Below are 27,130 nucleotides of genomic sequence, written 5' to 3'. Positions count from 1 at the left end.
CGGTAAGTGTGCTGCTGAATGACGAGCTGTTGATTTGTAGGTGAAGTGTCCTTGGATGAGGAGGCATCGATCAGTCAGGAGGAAAATATCACATTTTTGTCCAAAGGAATAAAAAAGGAAGATGAACGACAAATTATATATATAAATATATATTGAAGTTGACTAATAGAAGACCATAAGACCCTTCCATTCTTTCTCTTACACTCAATGTGTTTTCATTTGATCGTTTCAGATTGACGCACTTCTCACCAGCCCACTGTCCAGAAAACTGTGATGTTACTGAGGCCGCTTGTGGCTGTAAGATGATTTACTGTATCTCTCTCTCTCTCTCTCTCTCTCTCTCTCTCTGTCTTACACACTGACTCATTCATGGACTCGGAGCTCAGACCAAATGCTAATCCTGGCATTCAGATCTGAGCTTTGTTCTACAGATGCTCACCAGTGCAGAGAGACACACCTTCATGAAAGAGGAAACATTAGGGTAGAGGGATGGGCCTTTGTGCTTGTGTGTGCCTGTGTGTGTCTGTGTGTGCGTGTGTGCGTGTGTTACTTCCTCACACACCTGAAGAGCACCTGAACTGCAACAGTAGTAAATGCACATTTTGCTTTCTGGGACACAAGTGCTCTAAACTGTACAAAAATCCAGACGTGTCAAGCGGTGCGAGGAAAACTGGAGGAGATGGATGGGGGATACCAGTAAGCAGCTAAATAAGCAAATTGCCCTCTGGAGGTAAACAGCCTGGGGGGTAGAGCGGGACGTGTTGATATAATTAATTGAAGTAGGACAGCCAGGGACACAGCAGAGGACCGGCATTGCAGAGGAAAAGAGGTAGAGGACAATCCTCGGCCATCTACAGGATGAAATTATATACTCAGACTACATATAGCTTCACAACTTGGTGTAGTATCTGCCTGCAGCCACTATCAGTACATTGCTTCCTCATTGAATTACAATGAAATGGAGAGACAGAGACAGAGAGAGAGAGAGAGAGAGAGAGAGAGAGAGAGAGACAGAGAGAGAGAGACAGAGAGAGAGAGAGAGTGTCAGTAGAAAGAGAGGACATTATGTCACGTCAAGGTAAAAGTACGTACACGCAGTGCGGATGGCCTCACCCACATTTGTAGGAACTGCATGTAGATGTGAGGAGGCAACATGAATGTGTGTAAAGCTCTGTGTCGAAGCCTCACCTTGCCTGTAATTCTAATCTTTCTATCTCAGTGTACCATGCATAATCGCTGAGGACCCAGACTGCAGTGTGTGTGTCTTGTGTGTGTGCAAAGGAAAGGAAATAGACAGAGAGGGAAAGGGTGGGTGCTGCTCCCAGGCTGCCAGAGGAATGTGTCCTTGGACTGCCCTCGTCTCTGACGCATGCACACACACACGCACGCAAGCACGCACCCATCCTGTCACACACACACAAACACGAGCATGCACGCGCACACACACATATTCTCCTGCCAGTGGTTCATTTACTCTCTCTCCATATCCAGACAAATACAAAATCAGGCCTTGCATGTGAACGCACATGCTTGTAGGTACAGGAAGAAATACAGCTTCTCTCTCTCAGCAACCCCTCCACTCATCCTACACCACCACCTCTCTCTCTCTCTCTCTCTCACATACTCATAAGCGGAAAGCTCTTAGACTGGGCTCAGACATCTCATCAGGGATGCAGCAGAGCCCCTGTCTGCAGAGAGATGTGGTGTAGGATGAGTGGAGGGGTTGCTGATATACAAGGTTGAAGTGTGTGTGTGTTTGCAGCTGCCAATTTGACTCCAGGAGGTATGTTAAAGGTTCACAAACACACACACACACACACACTATTTATCACAGCATGACCAACAGCACAGACAGTGAATAAAAGTCCACACACAGAGATAAGTATGCCAATGCGCTCATCTTTTTATTGCACAACAATGTATCGTCTTTTTACGAACGCTTAAACAACATTGCCACTGACTGACAGACCAGCTTATTGAGAGAGACCAGGGTGTGGCTCTGTGTTCTCGGCCAGCAGAGGTGGTGGACAAGACAGCCTTGTGGACACAGGTTCAAATCAGCCCCGTGCCCTCACCGCCAGCTGTGCATCTCGGCACAAAAGGACTGGACAGAGACAAATCACCACCAGTGTCCCAAGAATCCACCTGATCTCTCGAGATCAAATTGAAAGTGCTGCAGCTCGGGCTCAGTGCTGATTTGTCCCTGGACTGTAGACATCAACTTAGACAGAGCTGGAGTTGTGACATACTTGAACCTTTTTGTTAAGAGCAGAAGCCGAGCACAGCCTGAAGTGGTTGCAGACTGGTCTTCAGAGAGAGAGAAAGAGAAAACACATGCTGTGTCAGATATCTGTGCTGTCGTCTACATGGTGCTGGTAAAGTGTATCTGGATGCCCACACTGAGCTGCGTGTGCAGGCTGTGGAATGCTACTAAGTCTAGGGATGTGCCAGAGTCATTTCTAGGAGTATTACAGTGGAGGGTTTTTTTGTTTGGTTTTATTTGATTTTTTTTTAGAACAAATGTAGTTTGTGAGTGTGTAACACTTTCCAGCTTGTGCTGGTATCTCTCTTAGCTTCTTGTGGGTTTCAAACCCCTAAATGGCATCATATTCTCAAGTGGGACCAACATTATAGAAGGAAAGGCACAGGAACACACACACGCACACACAAACTCAAGCACACAATACACAGTCCTGAAGCAAAGAGAAGGCTTAGGTAAGTTAAACAGGCTACAGTAGCTACGACACAAAGGTTTAACTGTTAGACTAAATAAAATCATTGTACAGTTGGTACACGACAATGTCTAGATTTGAAGGTCCCACTAAGAATCGCACAAAGAACTTTGCTTAGATAAGAAAAATACAAGCATGCACTCTGTTATTATCTGTCAAGGTAACCCGACCGGGAGTCGAGTTCGTGACTGCTATGGCTCGTGAGCCAAATTCAGCCTTGGAGATCTTTTTTCTTTTTTTCTTTTTTTTAATGGCAAACACCAGATCAGTGTGCAACCAGCATCAGAGTTTAAAGAACTGTGCAACAATATAGTTTGAGAAAGATTTTCCAGCATGTGCACAACGTAGGCTTTTGTATTGTTATTGTGCGGGCATCTCCACAGTTCAAGTCGTTATTTTCATTTTCGTCATTTTTGGCTCTGTGCAGCAAGCAGGTCATCTAAGCTAACGTCTAGACTGCCGATATCCACCAGAAGCCTGTCAGAGCTCACCCACTCACTGTAGAAAATGTTTCTGATACAGCAGGTTGTGGTAAAAACACAACAATGTGCCCCACATCTCTGTGTATACCATATATACAGAACATGAAAAGTACAGAGTACAGCGCGCATGGTGTTGGAAGGCTCAAACCAACAAAAATGTGCAATTTTGTGTTTCCCAAATCAGGGAAAATTATATATACTGACATTGTCATTTTAATTCAGCAATACTAATCTTCATCTAATTTTTTTTTTACATATATTGCAAGTTGAAAATAAAAACACATATTTGCATTTTTACAGGCACATACATACCACAAAAATAGACTATGTGGAAACTAGATATACTAGGCACAAGGTATATACAGTTCGTGTGCATGGGGCACATTGTAAAAACAATAGTCCAACAAAATATACTGAGAAATCAAAGACACTTGTACGAACAGAAATAATACCCTGATTTGCTAACATATCAACACCAAGGCATTCAGTACCCTTTATATCTGGCACAGCAAGAATGAGAGGTTTGAAACTTAGATGCTCTCAATAATTGTCAGTCAGTGTCAAACATGTATATGAGGGATCTCAATCCCACTTCACAGCAAGGTCCAGAAGAAGGACCGTTAAACAATCACACTTTGAACCCCCCGTCATCAGGCAAATACAGCAACGCATCACACACGCACAACATGTCGACGGTGGCTGGAGGCCGAGCTGACCGAAACACACGCGTGACACAGACACGAGAAAGATAAGTGACAGGAGCATGCGCTCGGCTGGGGCTGTAGCGGCCTCATAGCCGAGGGTTCAAACAGAGCAGTTACTGATCAAGGTGTCTGGGATGCCATCCCGTCGAGTGGGAGTGATTTACATACTACAGTTTCTTATTGGATGGATGCAGTGAAACAGAAACGGTGCCTGATATTGCCTGAAACATTAGCTCTTTAACTCTCCTTCCATCTTGCTCTCACTGACTGTGGACTCATTCAAATAATATCAGCACAGTCCTGATAGCAGCTTAATAGGGCAAACTCTGGTATTAGCACAAAGGAGTAGGGAAGAGGACCAATTGATTGCACTGGAACAGTATTGAAGCACACAACAGCTATTGACTAAAATGGACTTCATTCACAATCGTATTGGCATTTTGGCATGTACCTTTCCCATAGGAAAAAAGCAATACAAAGCTCCTGTTTTGCTGATGAAGGGGGTCCCCGCAGCGTGACTCAGGTATGACGAAGAACAAGGTTTAGTGCACGTTATTGATCGAACACAAAATGAAAATGTGGCTGTTCTACAGTAACAATGAGCCAGGGATTACAAGCAATAGAATGAAGCCCTTGGATAAAAAAAAAAAAAAGAAACAATCACCTACACCTTGTTTCAAGATTTTAACAGCTCTCAGGGAAAGTAATCAAGACAAAATGGCAGCAAGTTGTGCTAATAACAATCTGAGGGCTGCAACTCTGCCAGATCCACCTTGTTTTTCTCTCAGCCAATCAAATTTCAAGGGGAATCTTTAAGCTCGGTTAAATCAACAAGTTGATTATGGGAGGATAGACAAGTCTACATAAATCAATGAGAAGCGCTGCGGCGATCGATACATCTCTCTGGAAAGGTAGCAAACCTGAGTGAAATGTCCATCGCATTGATTTTACAGTTTGGCTCTGGATCGATGCTCCGAGCTGAAAAAAGTTGGAAATGGTGTTTGTTAAACACATCGTATCAGCTGCCTCTTTTCTATAACAATTGGATAAACCTTTCATCCGTACAGTTTAACTGGGTAATGGGCTCCAGGAGAAGTGCTGCAACAGTTTTAAGAGAACAGAGCATTGATTTTCATTTCTGGTTACAAGGTCGTAGTGCAACACAAGGTGCTTAAATGGACGTCCTCAGTGTTTTCGCTATAGACCAAGGAGTTCAAAGTGGTTTCGACTCGCTCCTGTGCACACCCACTTCACTAACGAACTAAAATGAAAAAAATGAATCCTCTCATGTTAGATGTGGGGATGGGGATGTCATGGGGGGTAGCATACAAGTTAAATACAGCAATCCAGAGAAGCATCATTGAACTGAAAAAGATCGCACAGACACTCAGCAACACATACAGCAATGCCCACTAACACCCTTGCATCATAAAAGCTCCTTTAAATCTCTGACCCTTTATTTACATGGCAGTTTATATCTGATTAGCTGTCTTCCTTCTCATATGGCATACATTCAGCAAGAGAAGGCGTTTAGGTTCAACAGGATCAGAATATTTAGAATAAATAAAGCCCCAACCGCCAAAATTGAACCATATGGGATTGTTGGATCTAATTGTTGAGATTGTTCAGATGATGCAGGGGTGCAAAGAGACTTTGATATGGGACAAAGTCTGGGAGGAGTTCTTGCCCCATATTGCCAACCTCAAATCCCCCCCCCCATTCATCTTATGTCTGAACCGCTCCAAATTGGCTTTAAAGTGACATTTTTTTTTAAAATGACTTGCTCAACTCTAAGCGTGAATTCAACCTGTGGCTCCGAACCAATTCTAAGCAGTTTGTCCCGTCTGTTTTAACAAAAATGAAACTGCACGTCCTCTCATTCCCTCAAACATTTTTGGTTAAGGTAACGACATGGTCACTGGATTACAATACCTCAAGTGAAGCCACAATAGCTGCTGGATTCTTTAAGATTTCACATTAAAAAGAAAAAGAAAAAGGAAGAAGAGAGAAGTTCACTTTCCTGTACAGAATATGTATAGATATTTATATTCATATATATATTTATATATATAGGCGGGGTAGAGTATTGCAGAATTATATTGCATGTGTTAATCAATAAACCTAGACAAAAAACAAGCTAGTATACAGTATGGGTTGTTCACAAATGTTTCCTTTTCAATAAAGCTCAGATTATTTAACCACATCTGCCTCAGGGTTACAATCAGTGCGGACAGAACAGCTGACCACCTCCCAGATGTTTCAGGGGAACACGTCAGCGCCGCCGTCGGCATGTCAAACCAATCATGCTTGACAAAGCAGTGTAGAGAGTGTGTGAGTCCATTCTCCGCAAAATAGAACCGAAACGTACCAACAAACTCACGCACACAAACTTACACCCACATATATACATACACACAAACCAAATATATGGCTTCTAACGTTGAATCAAGGCAGTTAAATAAATGGCATTTTCTTCTATGTTTCTTTTTTAGTTGATACAGACACAACCAGACTTTGTGTTCAAGCTCAACTTTGGTTTGGGTAGATACAATGAATATAATATCCTTCCGTACTTTTTTCATCAAGTATTTACACATCGATGTAAGATCGACCAGCGGTCTAAAACACTAATTTCACTACTATTTTAAACAATATGAAGAGCAATGTGTTCTTTTGCTACGACAGCTTATACAGAAAAAATTACACTCAAAACACTTTTTTAACGCTTAAAATGTCATTGTCATTTGACCTCAAGTCCCTGATTTTCATTTTTAAGTCCAGCTCCTGCTAGATTGCATTGCATGGATTCTACACAGTATGCAATAGTTACATTAATCATACGTTTCTTCATATCTTTACAGTAAAGACAGCAATATACAGTAGGTGTTTGGAAGCAGAGTGTAAGGGGTGATACTAAGACTAAAGGTGCTGGCACAGTAGACTAGACCAGTTCAACCTTAAGTTATACATGTTTAATTGTATAGACTCCTCATAGCCAAAGTGTCTCAAGACTTTGAGTTGCTCTTTTCCTTCTGCTGACACCGCCACACAGTGCATCCAGGTCAAATGACTTGTGGCGAGGAGCGGTAGCTGATTGGTCATTTAGCAGGCTGACAGATCAGCTGGACTGACCTAAAACAAACAGATTCTCCTACAAAAAAGGCCTCTTTCCTGAACTCTACCAGGGTCACAAGTTGGAAGACAGCCGGGATCTGGCAGAGTCTAGCTCTGGAAGGCTGACAATTGAATCTTTCTTGGGAACTCCAGAGTCTGGAGGTCCTGATCCAGCAGCTGCTGCTACTGCCCCCATCCCAGCAGGTCCACCAGGAGGCGGTGTGGAGGCAAAGGCCACCCTCTGTTGAGCTCCTGCCGATCTCCCCACCCCTGAGGACCCGGGCAGGACTGAATGAGAGGGCTGAGGGGGGCCGATGGAGGTGTTGGAGGTGCGGGTAGAGGGCGAAGGACTGGGGGCTGCAGAGGCAGCTTGTGTTGTTCCCTCCTGGGGGAGTGAGGGCTGGGAGGCAGACAGGGCCCGGCTATCCTGACTCAAGCTGCCTGTATGAAGGGAGTGGGTGCTTTTGTGTGAGGCAGGCCTCTGCTGGGTCTGTGTGGGACTGGGGGCATGGTGCTGTACTAGGGACAACTGGGACCCAGAGGGTCCGGCACTCGCCATGTACTGGAAAGTCCGTCCTGAAGCTGCGAGCGGGCTTTGGACCGGAGGGCTGGAGATTGCAGATCCAAACGCCCCTCCGATCGTCTGAGGTGGTTGAGACTGAAGAGGGGACATGGAGACTGGGCTGGACATGTTCTGCATTACCTGAAACCTTCGCACCATACGAGGAGACTGCAGCGTCCCTGGACCCACCAAAGGACTCGCCATCTGAGGACAGAAGCTCATGGCCACGGCCTGCTGGAGGGTGGCGATAGCAGAGCCTGACTGTGACTGACCAGGGGGAGCAAAGATACCGCCAATGGAAGGGGTCATAGACATCGCTCGTGGCCGCTGCAGGTCCACCAGCTTCACCATCTCACGGTCATACTTGACGATCTCCTGGATCATCTCATTCTCCCGGTTGTTGAAGACACCAGAGTTGAGATCATGCTGAACCTTGTGCATCAGGATAGAGTTCTTTTTACCTGCAGAAAGAAACAAATACGTTGATACGGTACAGGCTGAAATGAGAAAGGACAGGACAGGGAGGACGAAAGGCAGAACAAATGTGTGAAATGGAGGATTTTTTTAAAATAAATTTGAGTTAGATATAGCATGTGATGTCCTTCAGGTACATCCTCCAGTAGAACAAGCCCAGAGGAATGGACGTGTCACCCTGTACTCTCATCTAGTGTTACAGTGTCCTGTGTCATTCTGAGAAAACAGCACAGCTCATTTTACTGCTTATTTTAATATTATTAAGGAAACATTTCCTGAGCACAATATCATTTTGCTTTCTGAACATGGGCTTCAATTCAGAATACTCTGCGCTTTTATTAAAATAAAAAAATATATAATATACAGAGAATCATAGTTTTAAATGGTCCTACACAGATGTTACATGATTTTATATTGCTAATCATATGTTTGACAGCATAAATGCACCTTGGATGATTTTTTTCCTCATTACAATCTGCTGTGAATATAATGTTTTAATTATATACCTATGCGGTCTAATCGGTCAATGGCAACAGTCTCAAAGGCTCTTCTCATCATAGGGTATTCCTCCAGCACCTCATTAAAGTGGTCGACAGACAGAGAGTAGAGTCGACAGTATGTCTCTGCCCTCACGCTGGCTGTGCGCCGACCCCTCGTCAATAAACAGATCTCTGGAACAAGGGAAGACAAAGAGCAACCACTTAAAAAAAGATTTTAAACACAGGAAAAAAGGTACTTGGCAGCCACAAATTGTTTCCTAACCTCCAAAATAAGAGCCATCGGAGAGTTTCATTGCAAGGGTGCCCTTGGTGATGACGCTGCAGACTCCGTGCTGGATGAAGTACATTTTCTTTCCTATGGTGCCCTCCCTTATGATGTAGTCGTGTGGCTGAAATACCTCGAAACGCAGCTTGGTCAACATGGCTGTTACAAAGTTTGGCTCCGCGTTGGCAAACAGCGGCATGGATGCCACCAGCTTGCGACAGTTGAAGTTGACAATTTCCTAAGAAGGGGTACATACAAGAACAGAGAAATATATCTACGAGACACCATGGTACTAACACTGACCTTTTGCATGCATGAGTAAAAGTGTGAAAGTTAATTTTGAATAAACAAAAAAACTGTGTCTCACCTATATAACATTACTATGTAAGTTGACATTGGGTGTCTTGTTGTGTGTTTACCTCTCTGAGTGGCTCACTGAGTTCTCCCAGAATGCTCTCCTCGTCAAACATCTTGCCCTGGTACCTGTGCTCATAGTAGTCATGGATTTTCTGTCGGAAGTCAGCAGGCAGCTTGTGGAAGGACATGTACTGCTCCACTTGTTTGTACTAAGAGATAATGAGAGATAATATTGTGTTAATGCAGTGCACATATTGATTTAAAAAATATCCACAAATATTTATGTTAACCCAACGTCAGCATGTTAACTAATGCATTATGGGAGCTGGTGATATTCCATATGTTTCAATGCATATCCTGTGACAACACACACAATAAAGTATATATAAAAGTAATGTCTGTGTAGCGCCGACATGATAGACACATGCCTCTGTTCATTCTGTTGAAAACTGCTAAAACACATCATTATAATGAGTGTGGCTTATCTTGTCAGACCCACAGACACTGTCCTAATTTTTGGTAAAATACTCACAACACAAAATGCGTTACCCTCCGCAGCTGAAAATAGTGGACGCTAAAAGTCTTGTTTCTCTCGTATGAGTCATGCTCACTACAAACCACAGAACCTGCCAGTTTTTGGATGCTATTTACATCTAAGAAGAATGGGCGTGGAGCTGAGAGTTACAGAGAGGGTGAAGAAGAGAGGGGAAATAAACAAGCACAAAGATGTAGAATATTGACAGCCTCATCCTTTAAACAAACATAAGGAGTAAATACACAGAAACAAAGACATGAATAATTTGTTGAACAAGTTTCAAAGCACAAGGGATCAGATCATGTGCCCATGAATAAGTTTCAGTAAGAATTGCACGTCACATACAGTAAATGAAGTCTTTGTATATTGTATTAAGCCACCTGAAAAACACAAAATGTCATATAAACTTGTTATGATTCATCAGCAGTTACTCTTTTTTTCTGACACAATAGCCTCTTCACGAAGGTTTTAAAGTTCGGTTTATAGTGCATCCTTTTAAGGTTTAAATTCAATGTAATGTACAATATGTAATGGCAGCACAAACAGTGGAAGGAAGAAACCGCCTGACTGGCTACAAGTGTGTTTTTCCTTTGTCATGCAGCTAAAGCCATGGGTAAAGTGGACATGAAGTAATTAAAAGGCGACCAACATGAAATGTCCTGTTACCTTGAATTAAATTTTTTCTCATGGTTTGAACAATTTTTGGAAAAATAAAATGTAACATAGGTCTGGTCCTTTGTAGACATCTTAAAGACAAACTGTTACTTATTATATTTTTCAATGGTCATTTTATGAGGCTGTAATTTATATTACACTTGAATTTCATTGTGTTATCCTCAAATAATATTTCATTTAAAAGCATCACAAACAACAGACTCAAATAGGGAACTTATCAACAACTTCGTAACTTATCAATGACACATGATGTGGTATCTTATTTGAGGATGATGCATCAGTATTTCTCTTGCATTTGAGTGAGTGAGTAAACAGAGTCAATACAAACAAGCACACAACACAGCACTATAGCTCACGCCCTTCAGCTGCCGACTGAGATGAACACGCTCGTTCTTTGATCAGCGCTACCAAGAAGTTAATCAATGCCAGATCAATAAAAAGTGAAGGGTCCAACACGGCAACAACACAAGCAATCAGCTTCTATTGTTGAGATATGCTAAACACGATCCATCCACAGTGACCAGCGACAAACAGAGGACTACAGTACGTGGCCGGCCTGCAGAGAGGGCGAACTGAAAGATGTGGTGGTAAACAGAACAGACACTAAACTAAACACTGAAACAAAGATTGTACTGCTTGTACTTTGCTGTCAAATTGTGTGCGCTCTAGCTCAAATGAAAAGCTCAATAAGACCACAGCTCAACCCTGCACCTGTATGAGGCTGTCCAAAAAATTATTTTGAGTGGGGGTGTGGCAGCTCCCCTCATATACTCTCAGCTCCCAACATAAAAACAGCTAGAATACAAAATACCACCACTCCATTCTTTATTCACACAGTGCATCTATGTGCAGTAATCCTTCATCAAACACACACAACCAGCAGGGGCAGTGTGGAGGTCAGTATCTTGCCCAAAGACACTTCAGCATGCAAAATGGGGGAGACTGGAATCGAACCACTGATAAAAAGCATTGTTATTTCAATTCGTAAAATCCAGATCCACATCAAATTTCACCTGTTTATATATACACTCTACACGTGCCTGATTTTTCTTCTCTTGTTAAAAATAGATCTTCATTGCAAGCATTGTTAAACTGACAGACACAAATTGTGAAGTATACCTGGGGTCTCCCATGGACTGCTCAACCATAATTAAGCGTAATTAAGCATAATTAAGTGTACCCCTGTCCGTGACACAAGGAGCTTATGTGATTTTCTGTTGCATTGAATTATGGTATGGACGGTTCCTTGTTTTCCAAAACTGTTTTGTTTGTTTTGTTGTCCTCAGTTCTCTGAGAAACTTTGTTCCTTGTGTGTCTCCCTTTCTTTACTTCCTGTCTTAGTCCTGTTTCCCATCCTTGTGTTCAGATATCCCTGCCTCCCTTGTGCCGTTCCCTTTTCAGTTTTTCTGTGTACACATGCTTTTCCTTGTGTTTGAGTTTGACTTTTAATTAAATTAATTTACCTCTTGTCTCTGCATTGATTGCCTGCCACTGCAGCACGTAAGACTGTGTTTCTTATTCAATTATTCTTCATCAGCCTACATTTCCATTCCTGCATTTGGATCCTCTCTGCTAAAAACCATGGCAGCTGCATGTAACCACATCTCAAAGACGGAGGGACTTCACTTTATGAATTTAGGTGGAATAGACAGCTCAAGTGATATGATATAATTTAAAATATGTTAACCACTTCCTGGTACTCAGTAGCAATTTGTGCTGCATTTCACTTAGTCCCAACTGTCATGTCTAACAATGTTAGAGAAAGTGAAAAAGAAAATCCTGCATCCTGCTAACTAACAAGCAAACACAGATGAAAACGTAAACATCCTTGGCAGAGGTAATGAAGTCCATCTGCATCTGATACACATTCCTACATTGGAAATTGTTTACTATGAAAAAAAAGACAGATTGCCTCTTTGTTTGTAGGCAATAAAATCGTACTCTTCGTCTTCCCTTTCTTTATTTCAGGAGTAGAGTACAGAACAGCAGGATCATAATTATTCCACCACATGCCAACAGATCATTTTGTCTTCACAGTCACAAACACTGGGTGAGCACATCAGGAAAGAGTCGACGATGAGAACCACGGTCTCCTGTTGACATCCACTCTGCGTCCCACTGCCACACAACATAAACATGAATAAACCAAACATACACATTTGAATCATTCAGCATCTATACAGGGGGGCAGCTCCTGTGATTGGGTTACGCAACACAGAGTCTCACCTGCATGAGCAACTCTGCTTCCTGACAACTGCAGATGGAGAGAGGCCTGAAGAAATGACCCTGTGTCACAACTCTCTCCCTGACATGTCATAATGCAACAGCTGCTGCGAGTCTCATAGAGCAGAAGTGCTGATTGTGGACAAAGCGGAGGTGTGGGGTGTCCGTGCAGGGGAGGGAAAACCTCATATTCTCCCCCTTCGCTGAGATGAAGTGACAGAGCAGCTCTGGTTAAACACGACAACTCATTCCAGCCAACTGTGGCTCAGCTGGGTCTGAGAGAATGAGGCAGCAGAGGCCTGACAGAACTTTGAGATGGTGGCGTTGGATGACTTGACACGTCTCAGAGAGCCGCGTCCATTATCTCCCAGCTCGTCTGAAATCTCTGCTGTGTCACAGAGGAGAGTCCCGAGCAGCGTCCAGAGCGGACATCCACTCTCTGTGTCACTGTGATGACAGAATGCTTTGCTGACATTTTGTCATCTAAAATACTGTTTTTAGAAATGTCCATTTTGCTAATTATCATTCAGAGGAGAATGTTTGTTTGTTTGTTTCTTTGTTTGTTTGTTTGTTTGTTTGTTCCTTTCCTTTCCCACTTCTCAGCCTTTCATTTCTTTTTTCTTTTTACCTTCCTTCTTTCTATCCAATTCTATCCATTGTCTTTCCTCTGATCTTGCTGTTTTATATTTATTTTAATACTTTCCCTCTTTCTTTCTTTTCTGTTTTATTAAATTCCCTTTCCCTTCCCAACCTTCCATTTATTTTATTTACCTCTTTTTCTTTCTTTTACCTTCCCTCTGTCTTTCCAACCCTTTCCTTGGATTTTCTTCTCCTCTCTGTTTTTTTCTTTTTAATCATATTCCTACTTTCTTGCTTTTCTGTTTCTTTGAATTAAGGCTTTAAATTAATTTAAATTTCCTTCCCCGTCCTTTCCTTTCCTTTGCCACCCTTTCTCAATTTCTTTCATTGCCTTTTTCTTTAAAACCCTTCCCTTTGCCTTTTCCTATTTTCCTTTTCCTCGCTTCCTCTCTCCTGCTCATTCATCCCTCATCTTCTCTCCATTGGAAATTCTAATTCGGGTTCATCCCAAACGGCCATGTAGATGTTTAATTCATTCACTTCATTCCCGGCTAAATCGTCTCATTACATTATAAAGCACATTCACCAAAGAGAAGAGAATCAGATAGCGGCGAGTCAGAGCTCGTCTTCTCTGTCTTCAGTTGGAAGATGTGTACAGAGGGAGGAACAACACACTGTGGGGTCTCACTCAGTACAAAGACTCATTAAATGAAACCAGGCTTCTGAGGAAACTGAAAACCTATGATTCAGTCAAAGGGAGTGATAACTAAAGGAGACTGGCTGATAGGGGTTCTACTAGAATAGAGACTATGATTTGGCACCACCACAGGGACACTGTTTTTGTTGTAGATGTAGGTGAACAGGAATCTCTTTGGCCACTGTCTCTGCACAGTCAGCCTGGTTCTAGATAATTGGAGCGATCAGTGACAAGCAGTGTTGGCTAAGAGAAGACAGATCACTGCTGTTGATGGTGTCAGCAGCACAAAGACGGAGACGAGGAGGATAGAAAACAATGTTGTATCCCGTGCAGTGCCACATCATGGCTGAGAAGTCAGACATGGTGTCGGCTCTCTGTGTCGCTGACTGAGATTAGTCTCCACCACTACAAGAGAGAGGCGCTGATTCAGTGTAAAAAACCCGGCGAGGCCATTAAGAGCAGATTATGCATGCAAAAGGTGTGTTGGTGCAGAGTCATAGCTTCCGCCTTGAAGGCATGATTTATCCTTTTGAGCAAAGTTATTTTTCTCTGACATATTCTTCACTGTCCCATAAAACTTTGATTGGATAACAACAGCAGCTATGTTTTCAGCTACTATAAGTCTGCAGAATTTTGTCACACTATGAGGTTTTCTTAAATATGTAATGCTTAAAATAATTAATTCGAATTTTTCATCCAGACCCAAAACCTAAATAAATGAAGTAAATTGTAAATATTTATTTTATTTATATTGTCAAAAAGAGGAAATACTAAAATTGAGTTAATAAATGTGTCTGTTTCACTGAGGACATTTTCTGACATATCAGTTTTTTTTTTAAAAGCTTAGGCTTTGTATTATTTGTAACTTTTATGTGCTTTTCCTGCAGTCAAAACATCTAATGTGAGAAAAAGCAGAGGTTGCGTCTCAAGCTGCTGAATGATCTTAATAATTTAGCATGTTTGTCAAACTACACAATACAATAACCCCTATAGCTTATAAAGTGTCTGTTAAAGTTTCAGTTGTGCAGAGGAAACCAAGTGATCCTCTCCCATCCTTACTGGTGCTATTAACGCTGACAGGTGATGTAAATGGTGATGTCAGTCGAACACATGTCAATCAAACAGTAGTACTGTACATGTCATATGTACTTCATCTTTTTAAACCATGATTACGAACCGCTGGGCCAGAAACAACACACATTCATGTCGACCCCCCAGAGGTGTCAAGAATTTCTGACAGTTGAGACAAGTCTAAGTACAGAGATGTCAACAGACTGATGATGAAATGAGTGCAAAGCCACCATCAGTGCATCTAAATAAAATCCTGTTCTTCTTATTCTGCCACTGGTGCATGGAGGCATAATGAGACTGAGTCTGATTGGGACTGAGAACACTAGTGATAGAGTGAACAGTGTGGGTGAAGAAGTGTTTCTCTTGGACAGAAGTGCAGGTTTGCAAGTAAAATATAAACACAAATTAGTTCTGACCTCCAGATCTCAAAGAGCCTTATTCAATTTCCGTGATCACCAGAAATACCTTCCTAAATTTGTCAGTGGTGACACAAGCGAGGCTGCTTCTGTCTCTAACTCTCTGTGACTTTGCATGTTTGTGTATAAATAACTCACAGCTCTCTGCACCAAAGCCACCAAACCAAAATCCTCCCTAAATTCCACCTGCCTGGATCAGACATTACACCTGGGCTGAAATAGAAACATCTGCACAATGTGAGCCCGAGCCTCACTGGGGTTGTAACAGACTGCCGACAGACTTGTTTGACTAACACCTTCTAAAAGAATAAAACATGCCACTCGCAGTCCTTTGTGGGGGTGTAGTAAATTCACCCAGCAGCATCCGCTCCCGCTTCACTGTCATGACTGGCACTTTTCTGCTCTGCTTGTTTTTTATTTCCTTTTTTTAACATATCCATCTTCAGCTCAAAAACTAATCCTTACAGAGCAGCAAAAAGATAATCTGACAACTGGTCAGAAAAAGTTCTGAGGATGTGCAGTTTCCTGCCCTCAGCAGAAAAACATTATATTCTGGGATGGAGTGAAGTCATATTAGAAAATGTCTAAATGTGAGAGGATACACTCAGTATTATGAGCAAAACATTCTGTAGTGAAAGCATGTATGTTACTTACTTCCTTAATTTAATCTAAATCTGACTAAAATACTGGATGTTTGGGGATTAAACAAAGTTAACTCATCAAGGGCCCAAAAGTCCCCCTATGAAACCATATTTACATTTTTATCTGATCTACACCAAATTGCACAAACATGTATCAGCCACCTAAATATGTCTGATCCATGAATTATTCTCTTAGAAATCAACAGTACATTTAAAAAAAATCCCTTTTTGATTCAGAAAATTAAAACATGGTGTTCTGGATCTGCATCTGGATCTTGGGTTATGCCCCACCCCTCCATAAAATTCAATGGAAATTGGTTTGGCAGTTTTTGCGTGCTAACAAAAACACGCAGATAAAAACATAAGCTCCATGTCGAGGGTAAATATATGAGACTTGAGTCCGTGTTCAGACTGGTTCTGGTGCAAAATCAAGTGGACATTAACAACTGAGGGTAAAACATCTGAGGAGTGATCTCCTTCCTCAAAGATAAAACACAATGGATTTCTCTCTGGGCTTTTAACTTTCCATTCCCGGACGCACACTAAAGAAGAAATCACCAGTCAGCACACAACCTGCTGAATCGCCGTCTTCTGAAACATTTATTGAATATGATTCAAGCTTCCATCAACACTTAAAACCCCATGAAAAGTTTCACACAACTCTAGCCAGACTTCTATCTATTTCACGCTGATGGCATTCAAATATTTCGCAGTGAACCAGGACGTGTGTCGACAACAAGGCCCTCCTGTCTCCCACAGGTTTCCCCTCCCCCTCACTCTGCTCCCTGTAGCAGCCGGTTAGCACTAGCACTGTACCTCTCAAGGACACCACCAACAGACAGGATAGAGAAAGAGAGAGAGAGGGAGGGGGAAGGGGAGAGGAGTAGAAATAAAGATACATTGAGATCAGGAGGGAAGGAGACGGAGAGATAAAGACAAGAGGGAGATAGAGGAGGGAATCAGGTGGAGATGTTTAGGAGGTAAAGGGAGATCATGTAAAGAGGGATGTAGTTAAAGGTGCATGAGAGATGATGGAGAGAGAGAGAGAGAGAGTGCAGGTAGATGTTGAGCCAGTGAGTGGGTGATCAGGGAGAGAGAGGCAGCCATGGTTGCTTACGTCACCTTCAAGATGACATTGGCAGGACACACAGGTCTGCTGCCTCATCAATTCTACTGCTGCCCAAGGGGACATCATATCTCTCTCTCTCTCTCCCCCTCTCTCTCTCTCCCTCTCTACGCCCAGACCATGGCGACGTGGCTCTACCTGGCCGAACACACCCGCAGCCTCTGATTGGCTGCTGAGAGCCAGCAACACTCCCTCTGCTCCCCAGCCGGCGAGACTCTGCTTGGAAACAGAGAGGCTGCGCTGTTTCCACCACAGAGCACTGCTGCAGCACGGCTCAGGGCTGCTCTGATCCCCATCACCGCTTTGAGAGAGATGTCTCATACAGTCAGAGAGAAACACACTCTAATGACAGCAAACAGTGTGTGAGTGATTTAACAGGAGCTGATCATGTGGAGGAGAGAGTGTGTTGGTGTGACCTGATACTGTTGCACCACATTACAGCTAGTTATACACACAGTTTTACACTTGTCATATTCATTCTATAGAAATCCTAATAACGTAAAATCAGCTGCAGATAAAAATGACTAAAGAGAAGAGAAGAATAACCAAAAATGATACATACGTTAATAACCTGTGCCATTGTTTTGAGAGAACTTTTTAAAACTGAAGGTTGTTTAACCTCATTGACCTTCCCCAGTGGGCCGGTCAGTACAGACTCGCACTGTGAAGTCACCAAAAGTGAAAATGGTGATTCCACCATCCAAACTCTTCTTTACCTCAATTACAAAATCTGTGTAATTCTCTGTGCGTAACTAAATAAGATCATCCTTCTACAAGTGAGGTCACATGAAACTGTCACATACAAGTTTTCAGAACTTTTTTGTCATCTGCAAGTTGTTTAAAGTTCTTCATTAAGATTATGATAAGATGTTTTCTGATTCTCTTATTTTTGCTTAGCATGTTTGACTTTCATTCAATCTCTCAGAACCTAAATCTAAAATCACATCAAATCTCTGGGTAACATTTGCTTATCATGCATGATACAGTTAATATCTCCAGTTAACACCTACTACTGGAACAGAATGGTTTGTCACATCTGGCCCATACCAGAATTAATTAATCACATATCTGCCCTGATTCTGATGTAACCGATCAAATCGCAGCATCCCTGAAACACACAGAATTTCATTTTCTTCTAGTGGATCCCAAGGTTTCCAAAAATACCATATACATCATGATATTTTTGTATAAATGTGAATAAAATGATACACAAAACTCCTCAAATATGTACTTTTCAGAATTTCACAAAGAAAAATATGTTTAGTACATGGAACAGAGATGATTTGACGTAGCTCCTCACCTTTTCCTGATACTGCCGTCTGGAGGAGTCCAGGGATTGGATGAGAGCCGTTGCATGGCCAATAAAAACAGCATAGCAAGTAGCTCCTACAATCATACTTAGCATGGTGAGCCAGATATCTGACAGACTCTCCGGGGCCTGCCGACCATACCCGATGCACAGCATGTGGCTCATTGCCTTGAACACAGCAAAGGAGTAGAGCTCTGACCACGTATCATTCTGTGGAGAGATTAAAAAAAAAGGGTACATGAACAAACAGTTGAGGTGACATCAAGGTCACACATAAAAAAAGACATGTTTTGAGAGTGAGTGGTTGCAGAGACAAGGGAACCAGAAGAAAGCCTTCGGGGACAGCAGGGTCACGGAATAGCACTTACACAAATGAGAACTCTAGGGACAGAGTTGCACTGGAAAGGAAATAGGAAGAAAGTGGAAACGACATCAGGGGAATCCTTCGGGGCCTCATCAGTAAAGTAGAGATGGTTTGGAAATTATTTCCTCCAAGTGGAATGATAATGAGAGGTTATTAAATATGTCCTTTCAGAACTGTGTGAATAGAGATCGGCTACAGGTGGTGACAGCTGGGCAGCAGGCACACGGCTGCCTGCGTGGAGATTTACGAAGGGGCAGACCTCAGACTGTAACTTAGAAAAACATCAAGGGGCATCATGTTGTTGTATCAACCCTCATTACCTTCATATATGTAATATTAGCTCAGTGTTATTTCACTGCTGCGACAGGCCTTTTCTGATCTTTTATCCTTAAAAAGAATATATATTTGGTTAAAGGGAACAATCACAGGGACAACACAATGGCCTGTGTTTTTGCACAGAAGTGTTATGATCCGTGAGGGACAACATTAAAGAGCCACGAAGCAATAGAGGCACCGCTCCATCATGAGCAGAGGAAAAATATAGATTCCAAAAATAAATACAGCTCCACCAAGTGGGCTGAGACTAAATGGTGTATGTGAAAACAGAAAGAAAACAGTGGAGTGAAACAGATTGAATAATGGATGAACGATGAGCACTTTGATTCTGAAATAGCACGGGCAAAAAAGAGAGAGAGAGAGAGATCGAGCGAGAGAGAGAGACTGTATCCTCACAAGTCTCTACAGGGGTTTCAGTTTGGGAGCTATCCGCTGCTTTGTTGGTAATCACCGTCTCCATTAGCAGCACATAAGACGGTTTGAAGTCGGCTGACGATGCAGTGGCTTTAAATGTATCTTCCTGTATCTTGAGCTGTTTCTTTGTCTGCGCTGTGGCAACCTGCCTCTTATACATGAAAATGCTCAAACATGAGAAGAACATGCCATCAGTATAAAGGTCTGTTGCAGCACACCAGAAGTCGTGCTCACCATGTATCATGCTGTGAGTATGAAAGTGTTAACAGATGTGTGTGGTGGTGGAGGGTGTATGAAAGGTCACGATGTCACTCGTGAGTTTTTATGATGAGGGTGAGCTACACAGAAATACAGTCTTTTTTATTTTTTCCTGCACAGGGTGATGCATAAAGTGTGTTAAAAAATAATTAAGCATTTTCATCTCTGCTTACTTAGTTTGCCACTTTATTTTAGTATGTTAGTATGCTAACTTTTGTTAATCAGCACAAAGCAGGAAGTGCAGCTGAGGCTGATGAGAGTGTCACAATAAAGGGAACATCTGCTCCAAATTTTTGGTAATAGTTGTTGTCACATTTAAATCGTATCCATTGTTGTCAAACTGCTGGTGGAGCTAAATTTATCGGCTGTGTCTCAATTCAGGGGTGCAGTCTACCAGGCCCATGAAGTGGGTGGTCTTCATTGTCCACATAGACTTTCCGTGATCAGCGCCACCAGCTCGTTCTGCTCTCATTGCTGTTGCCAAGCTGAAGGTGGACACAACAAGAATGTTTAAATGCCCCTTGGTTTTTTAACATGTGTACCATTAGCTGTTCAGTTGAGTTGAACCATGATACTCAAGCAGTCTCATCGCTCGCAGCCTGTTGAAGGTTTCTTTTCTTGGATATGAGAGGACGCATTTGTCGGCTGTATTTGAAGGAGCCTTCGAAATGGGACAGTAGTCATGCTGCTGTGACGAAACTGGCCTTCAAATCCAGCCTCTGAGGGATGCAACCCCTGAATTAAGACATCATCTGGGGACGATGAATTTCTAGACAAGAGTTTATGGTGATCCATGCAATAATTTTCTCATTTTCAGTCTGAAGTAAAGTGCTGCGCTGGCCTAATATCCCCTTCCCTAGAGTCATGGCACTAGCACGGCTAAAAATGAGGAAAAGTGCTGTAAAGATCTGCACAAAAGATGAACTTTTGCTCTGTCACACACTCATCGGTTCACACCTCCCTGCACTGAGGCCTGATGGACTGAGTCTCTCTATTGGAATGACTGACGGTCCGGGAGAAAGGACAGAGAGAGGGATAAGCTGATAATGAATAACGGAGCAATACAACCCACTGAATGACCAATCGTTTCTGTGTGTCCAACAGGCGATAAGCTAGACAAATATCAAACAATAATTGACGCACATGTAACAAGGCCTCTGCCCCGGCCCACCAGTTTAAATTACAATGGCTTATCTGAGCTTTATTCTGCAGTCACCTCTGTCTCTCTCTATCCCTCTGTCCCTCTGTCTCTCTCTCTCTCTCTCTCTCTCTCTCTCCCTCTGTCTTCCTCCAGCTTCACAGAGTGTGTGTGGTTTCTTTGTAAACTGTGGTGTAGACTGTGAAATGTGTTTTTACTGGATGTGAAAACCAAGTCATCCTCTTCCCCAGTACAAAGTTCAAAAGAAAAGTAGCATGTGGTATTTAACTTCCTCAATATTATGAACAAACACGCGATGGCTGTTAATTAACTTTAGCAGTCATGGGATCTTTAAGGGAATTGTTTCACGTTTTTGGAAATTCACTTTTGGCAAAACTGTATTCGTGAAGCACTTTAGTGGTCATAAAGGCCTGAGAAGCTCAATATAAATACAAACCTTTTACCTTTAATACACAACATATTAATAGGTGTGAGCTTAGCTGCTTTATCAGGTTAGCATTTTCCCCTGCTCCAATAGCCACCTGGCTGTAGCTTAACATGTACAAAAGTGAACATGGGGTTGAATCTTTTACCAAACGCTCAGAAAGAATGTGAATATTTCCTAAAAAGTCCAATATTCCTGTCGATGATATACTGTGTATATATATATATATGATATAAAGATAAATCTAATCTTTCATTGCATACAGTTAGAGTTCATATGCACTTGTATACTGCAGTACAAGTATAACAAACACCTACCAGGTACCCTTCTTATTATGGAGACACAGTTTTTATTTTTACACCTTGTTTTGAATATAAATAAGTAAGAGGGGATACTGCGAAAAAAGTAATTGCTGCAGAATCAAAGATGTGGGGAGATTGTGAAAGATTCAGAAGGTCTAGACAGATGCAGCAGAGCCCACTATTCCCAGAGTTTCCCTGAGTCAGGTCCCAATGACGCTGCAGTTACCATAAACTTGATTACATCTTTCATCAAAATCTGATTGCATCACTGTAATTAGGTGTCCACCCATAAGAAGCACATATTTTAACTGCATTTTGAGAAAATGTGAATTATGTTTCCATCCACTACCATTATGTTGAGGTGTTTTAGACATTAAGACAATTTATAAGGAGAGAGTGCAATGTGTCTTTAAACTTTAAACAGTGAAAAGAGATGTAAACAAAAATCTATTTGTTTCATGTATTTATCTAAGATTTGTGACAATGTCTGCTTTCAGTAGGATACTTCACTTACATATTGGTTAATTTTACTATGACATTCTATCCCCTCTGGCTTTCATTGAAAACTTTACATATTTGCCAAGTGTAAAAACCTTTTGGGAACATTTTGGAATAATGTGTTTCCACTCCGACCTTCTGGTTTCACCAGGTTATTTTTTTTTAGACCTGATAATGTTCCTACAAAGCTCTCGTCATAATCCTCTTGACGTAAACTGAACTTTATGTGCAAAGTTTGTAAATTGTAATGGTCTGTATTTATATGGCACTTTGCCAGTCTTATTGATCGGTCAAAGCACTTTACATTATAAGCTGCATTCATCCATTCACGCAGCACTTCCATACGCTATATAATGTTTTTTCTATCACACTGCATTCATACACTGTCAGCAAAGCTGTCAGGAGACAGTTCAGATTTGGATTGAACAACTGACCATCTGGTTCTTGAACAACCCTTTCTACCTCCAGAGCCACAGGCAGAGGTGTGGACTACACTTTTACGTCGACTTTGAATGACGTTGGCTTCTGTATTGCATTATTTTCTGAGAGGCCATTAGAACAGCTTCTGCTGTTCAGTCTCTGTCTGTGTGACTGAACTGAAGACAGCACTGATGGTAAACTGTTTGGGGAAATGTTCACAGTCTTGATGTTGCTAAATCTTAAAAACATGTTAAGTAAAATTGTTCTCAACATGAATAACGACAGCAGCTGAAGTTATGTTTAAGTAGGATACTGTAGCACGGCCTGCACTCTGCACAGTGAGATCTTTTTCGAACAAAAACACCTGAGCTGCTGTGGGACTTCGATAATCACATCCATTTCTCTCCTCGCCCAGGAAACAAACATCACCTTATCTCTGGTCCATTTACAGAGGTTGGACCGCAGCTTTTACTTTTCATGTTTATAAGCTGTTAGGTCTAGTATGTGTAGTTCAAATCAAATTCACGACTTCCAGCAACAGACCTGTAAAACTGTTTAGTCAAACTATAGCTGTGGCAACTAAATAGAAAGATTTAACATCATTTATAGTGATTAGCAGCTTTTCTTCTCCAGGTGAGCTGACCATTGTGGTGCAGTGTCATTATTATGATGCTGCTGTTTCGGTACAGCCCTCTAACATGGAAATGTTCTTTCTTGCCGCATAAAATTAACGCTTAATAAAAAGTAAATGAAATGAATGCATAGAAGTTTGTGTATAATGCAAAAGTCCCCTATTTTCCCTTGGAAAGTTCCACCTGGATGGTGGACGACATCCCGAGTCTTGACGACCTCTGTGGGTCCTGCCTGTGGGCCCCACTCCACCAGAGTGACTGTGGGCTGCAAGGCTTGATGGATGGCCTGGCTTGCTACACAATGGCTAATGTTAGAAGTTGTCATCCACTCAATAGGGGGGCAGTCTCGGGTGGCTGTAGGCAGCCTGTACCATGCCAGGCCGGGCCTTTAGTTTAAGAGTGATGCCTCTCTGGAGACTGGCTGTCTCTGATTATACAGAGGGAGTAAGCAACAGAAGAGTCAGGAGCCTGTCAGCCCTGAACTTCATCATGCTGAAAATGACTGAAACAATCAAACTATTATTAATAGTTGTTGCGGTGTAACTTTCATTTCAGCTCTAGTTGTATGAATATATCTTTCAGCTCCACTATTCTGTCAGTATTTTTTAATTCACAGAGACGTGGACACGAGAATTCAGTGATTGGTCATTTCTTTGTTACGCTGGGAGTTGAGTGTGTATTTCATAGGAGGGTGAACACTTGCAGTTCAAGGCAAAATATGATGGAGGCTTTTCTACAACATCAAAGACTTGGTTTGGATTTGGTCGAGAGTCTGCCTCGGGGACAGCGGACACACCTGCTCTGATCTAAGTCTCTAAATGTCTAAATGCATTCCGGGCGCAACATTGATATCGTAAATGTAGTTTAAATCTTTTTATAATCCAAACGGTTACTCTGAATTCATATGACTATAATTTCTGAAAATAGATAATTGTTTTATTGGTGGAATAAACAGAAAATCCATGAACTTGTTTTGCAACCTTAGAAAATATTGGCAGTATTTTTCCTCCTTTTGTTCTTTTTCTGAGGTCTCTGATAAAATATTTTATGAAAGCACCATCAATCAGACCCCAAACATCTCCACATTATTGATGCTGAGATCAGGAGTCAATTGTGTATTTTATGATTTTGTCAATGTTGTCAGCCTCTTTAAACAGCACCAGTAAATGTGGTATGCCTCTGTCTGGCAAATTAAACGAAAAGGAACCCCTGCACTTTCACTGAGATGAAAGAGAGGCTATTTGTTCTCATTGTCACATTAACTCTGGATTATTATTGTACAGTAATAAAAACTGCTGTCATCCAGGAAATTTTATGTGAAATTTACAAGCAGTCATGTTCGGCCCTGGCAATGTCATAGAGTGGGACCCAATCTGTTTAAACATTATTTGGACCCGTGCCTCGTGTCTGGAGCAGTGTGGTCTCCCCTTGCTGAGTAAAAGGTTGGGCTGACAGACAGACCTATGAACAACCAGCTTTTATCTCCATGAGCGAGACATGGCAACAAAGAGCCCAGCTGCCTGGTCACGTACTCCCCCAATCCCTCTGTTTTCCCCCCTTTTATCTTCCCTGTCATCACCCCACTATGCTGAAGAGGAGGCATGGAGGGATCGAGAGGTGCATTGAAATCGCTCTCTTTTTCAAAGCTTCCGTGTCGCTGGGCTTACGTTGTTTTCTATGCTGACTTTCCTCCTAAATCTGTAAGAGCATATTGCAACAGACATCACTTAGGTTAATAGTGGTCCTGTGAATAGTGCAGTAGACTGTTTACAAAGAGGATCCCACTAATCCAAATTGCAGTGGACTGTATAAAACTATCCTTGATAACTTATAGGACCCTTCATTTTTAGCCACGCTATAGCAGCTTGGCTCCTGTAAAAGAAATGTCAGTCCAACAAATCTTAAAACCAAATACCTGTAAAACTAATGACAATCACATCTGCCTCAGCTGCACTTTGTGTTGCAATTTAACCATTGGTTTTCAACATCTGAAAAATTCAGTTAGATTCCCAAACTAAATCGAAAGCTTCCCTTTTACCTTTAAGGATGTTAGACATCTTCTTAACCCATTGGCCGAAATGTGGCTTACTTGTCTTATTCCACACTAGGGATATATGAAGCAAGCATATATTAACTGAAGGTTTTTTTATAATAGTGGAGCTAGTTGGATTAATTCCTAATATAAATAACTTAGGGTGCATTGGTAAATTCATGCCAATCATCTGACTGATGCATGCAATATCTCACACCTCTCTGATATCCTGGAATTCCCAGAGGGAGTAAGACAATGTCCCTTTCCTCACACTTAATACATGTATCTGGTTTATTACTGTTAAATGTATGTAATTTGACCGGGTTATATGTGGGCATTAGCCAATGTAACTGTAATAGCGGTAATTTTGTGTTGACCATTTGAGTGTGGGCTTTCAGACAAACATTGCCCCACTCTTCCTGTGTGTCCTCCTTCCAAGCATTCAATCAGTCCATGGACGATTCAGTAGATCCAGATACCAGTAAGTTGTACAGAAAAAGAGATTTGTCCTCTAACTGGAGATCTCTGTGTCCAAGGTTGACAGAGGAGGGACATTTAGTTTTTGGTTTGGGGCTGTGGCTATAAAACTACTCACTTGCAAAATGTTGTGTTTTGTGTTCATAAGGAATATTAAATGTATCTTTAAGTTCTTCAAATGTTATCATAGCATCACCATTATATAAATTCCCATTCTTACTTAACCCATTTATAGCCCATAGGTGAAACCCTGGCATAGCTCTCCGTGCTCTGAAATAATCATTGTACATTGTAAGCAATCTACATTACTACTAGTAATTAGCATTGTCATGTGAGCCTGTTAGCATGCTGATGCTGGTATTTTATCGTGTGGCTAAGAGCAGTCTCACTGATCCACTGCTTATCCTTTCAAAGCATGACTTCAACAAATGTCCATATTTGTATCATGGCCCCTCCTATGGCAAAACTATAGGAATGAAGATAAAATAAATTACTTTTGATTTTTATAGTAACAATGTGGAGTTATGAGGATCATAAACCCATGTTCTGGTCTTTAAAATAATATAAAGCTCATTCAAACAAAAGATTGCTCATCTGTTGATTCAAGCACACTGATGTTTTTGTATCAGTAAAAGACAAGAAAGAGTTGAACCCCCCCACATATTGATTGGCATCCAGCCAATATTACAGTCACACTTCAATCAATAATGTGTGACCACGATTAGCTCTTTCCCACTTAACTCAGGATGAACAATGTAAGTCCTGTTCCGTGGGTGATGTGTGACTTCATATGCGCAGACACATACCTCCATCTTGTTGAGAGACACCCAGCAGTCTGAGGGGAAATCCTGCAGCATGGGAACCAGGAACTGAAGACAGCCATCCCAGTGACACAGCAGCAGCATCATACCGATCAGGTTAAAGATCCGCATCACAGCACTAGCTAGGTCATAGGTCATATGGAAGATCTGGAAAGAGACAGTAAGACAGGAGGGGGAGTTTAATCTTCAGTGAGAGACATTCAGAAAATGCTGGATTTAATGAGAGAAATATACTGTATTTGTATATTGTTTATGAAATTTGTCAAATTCTTAATTTATTGAATTCATATCTCAGCAGCAGCACTCAGCTCCAAAGTTTCTTTTGGATTATAACAAGTTTGATTAATGAGTGAGGGTGACAGGCTCCCATCAGCCCTGAATCAAACACAGCAGGAGCAGGTAAGACATTTGTTAAATAGAGACACATGACATCAATCAGAGGCTCAAACATGCACACGGGGTCCAGTCACACACGCACGAAACACTCACGCGAGCCTGCGGCACAAAGATAGACTAACAAGGCAGACGTGC

At 41.8% G+C, this 27,130-nt stretch overlaps 1 protein-coding gene across 1 annotated transcript in view; it reads right to left on the bottom strand.

Moving 5' to 3' along the window:
• Positions 1–1,879: 1,879 nt before the first annotated feature.
• The window catches only part of LOC109641408 (potassium/sodium hyperpolarization-activated cyclic nucleotide-gated channel 2-like), a 30,710-nt gene continuing 5,459 nt past the window's right edge, over positions 1,880–27,130 (bottom strand). The window contains exons 3-8 of the mRNA XM_020105863.2: positions 26,585–26,746; positions 18,454–18,672; positions 9,253–9,399; positions 8,831–9,071; positions 8,575–8,739; positions 1,880–8,055 (exon numbers count right to left, since the gene is read on the bottom strand). Of these exons, the coding sequence (XP_019961422.2) occupies positions 7,106–8,055; positions 8,575–8,739; positions 8,831–9,071; positions 9,253–9,399; positions 18,454–18,672; positions 26,585–26,746 (1,884 nt within the window). The 3' untranslated portion in view covers positions 1,880–7,105. The remainder of the gene's footprint in view (positions 8,056–8,574; positions 8,740–8,830; positions 9,072–9,252; positions 9,400–18,453; positions 18,673–26,584; positions 26,747–27,130) is intronic.

The sequence above is a fragment of the Paralichthys olivaceus genome, chromosome 16 (genome assembly GCF_024713975.1).
Source record: "Paralichthys olivaceus isolate ysfri-2021 chromosome 16, ASM2471397v2, whole genome shotgun sequence".
NCBI classification, from domain to species: domain Eukaryota; kingdom Metazoa; phylum Chordata; class Actinopteri; order Pleuronectiformes; family Paralichthyidae; genus Paralichthys; species Paralichthys olivaceus.
This window is presented reverse-complemented; position numbering and strand designations above follow the sequence as displayed.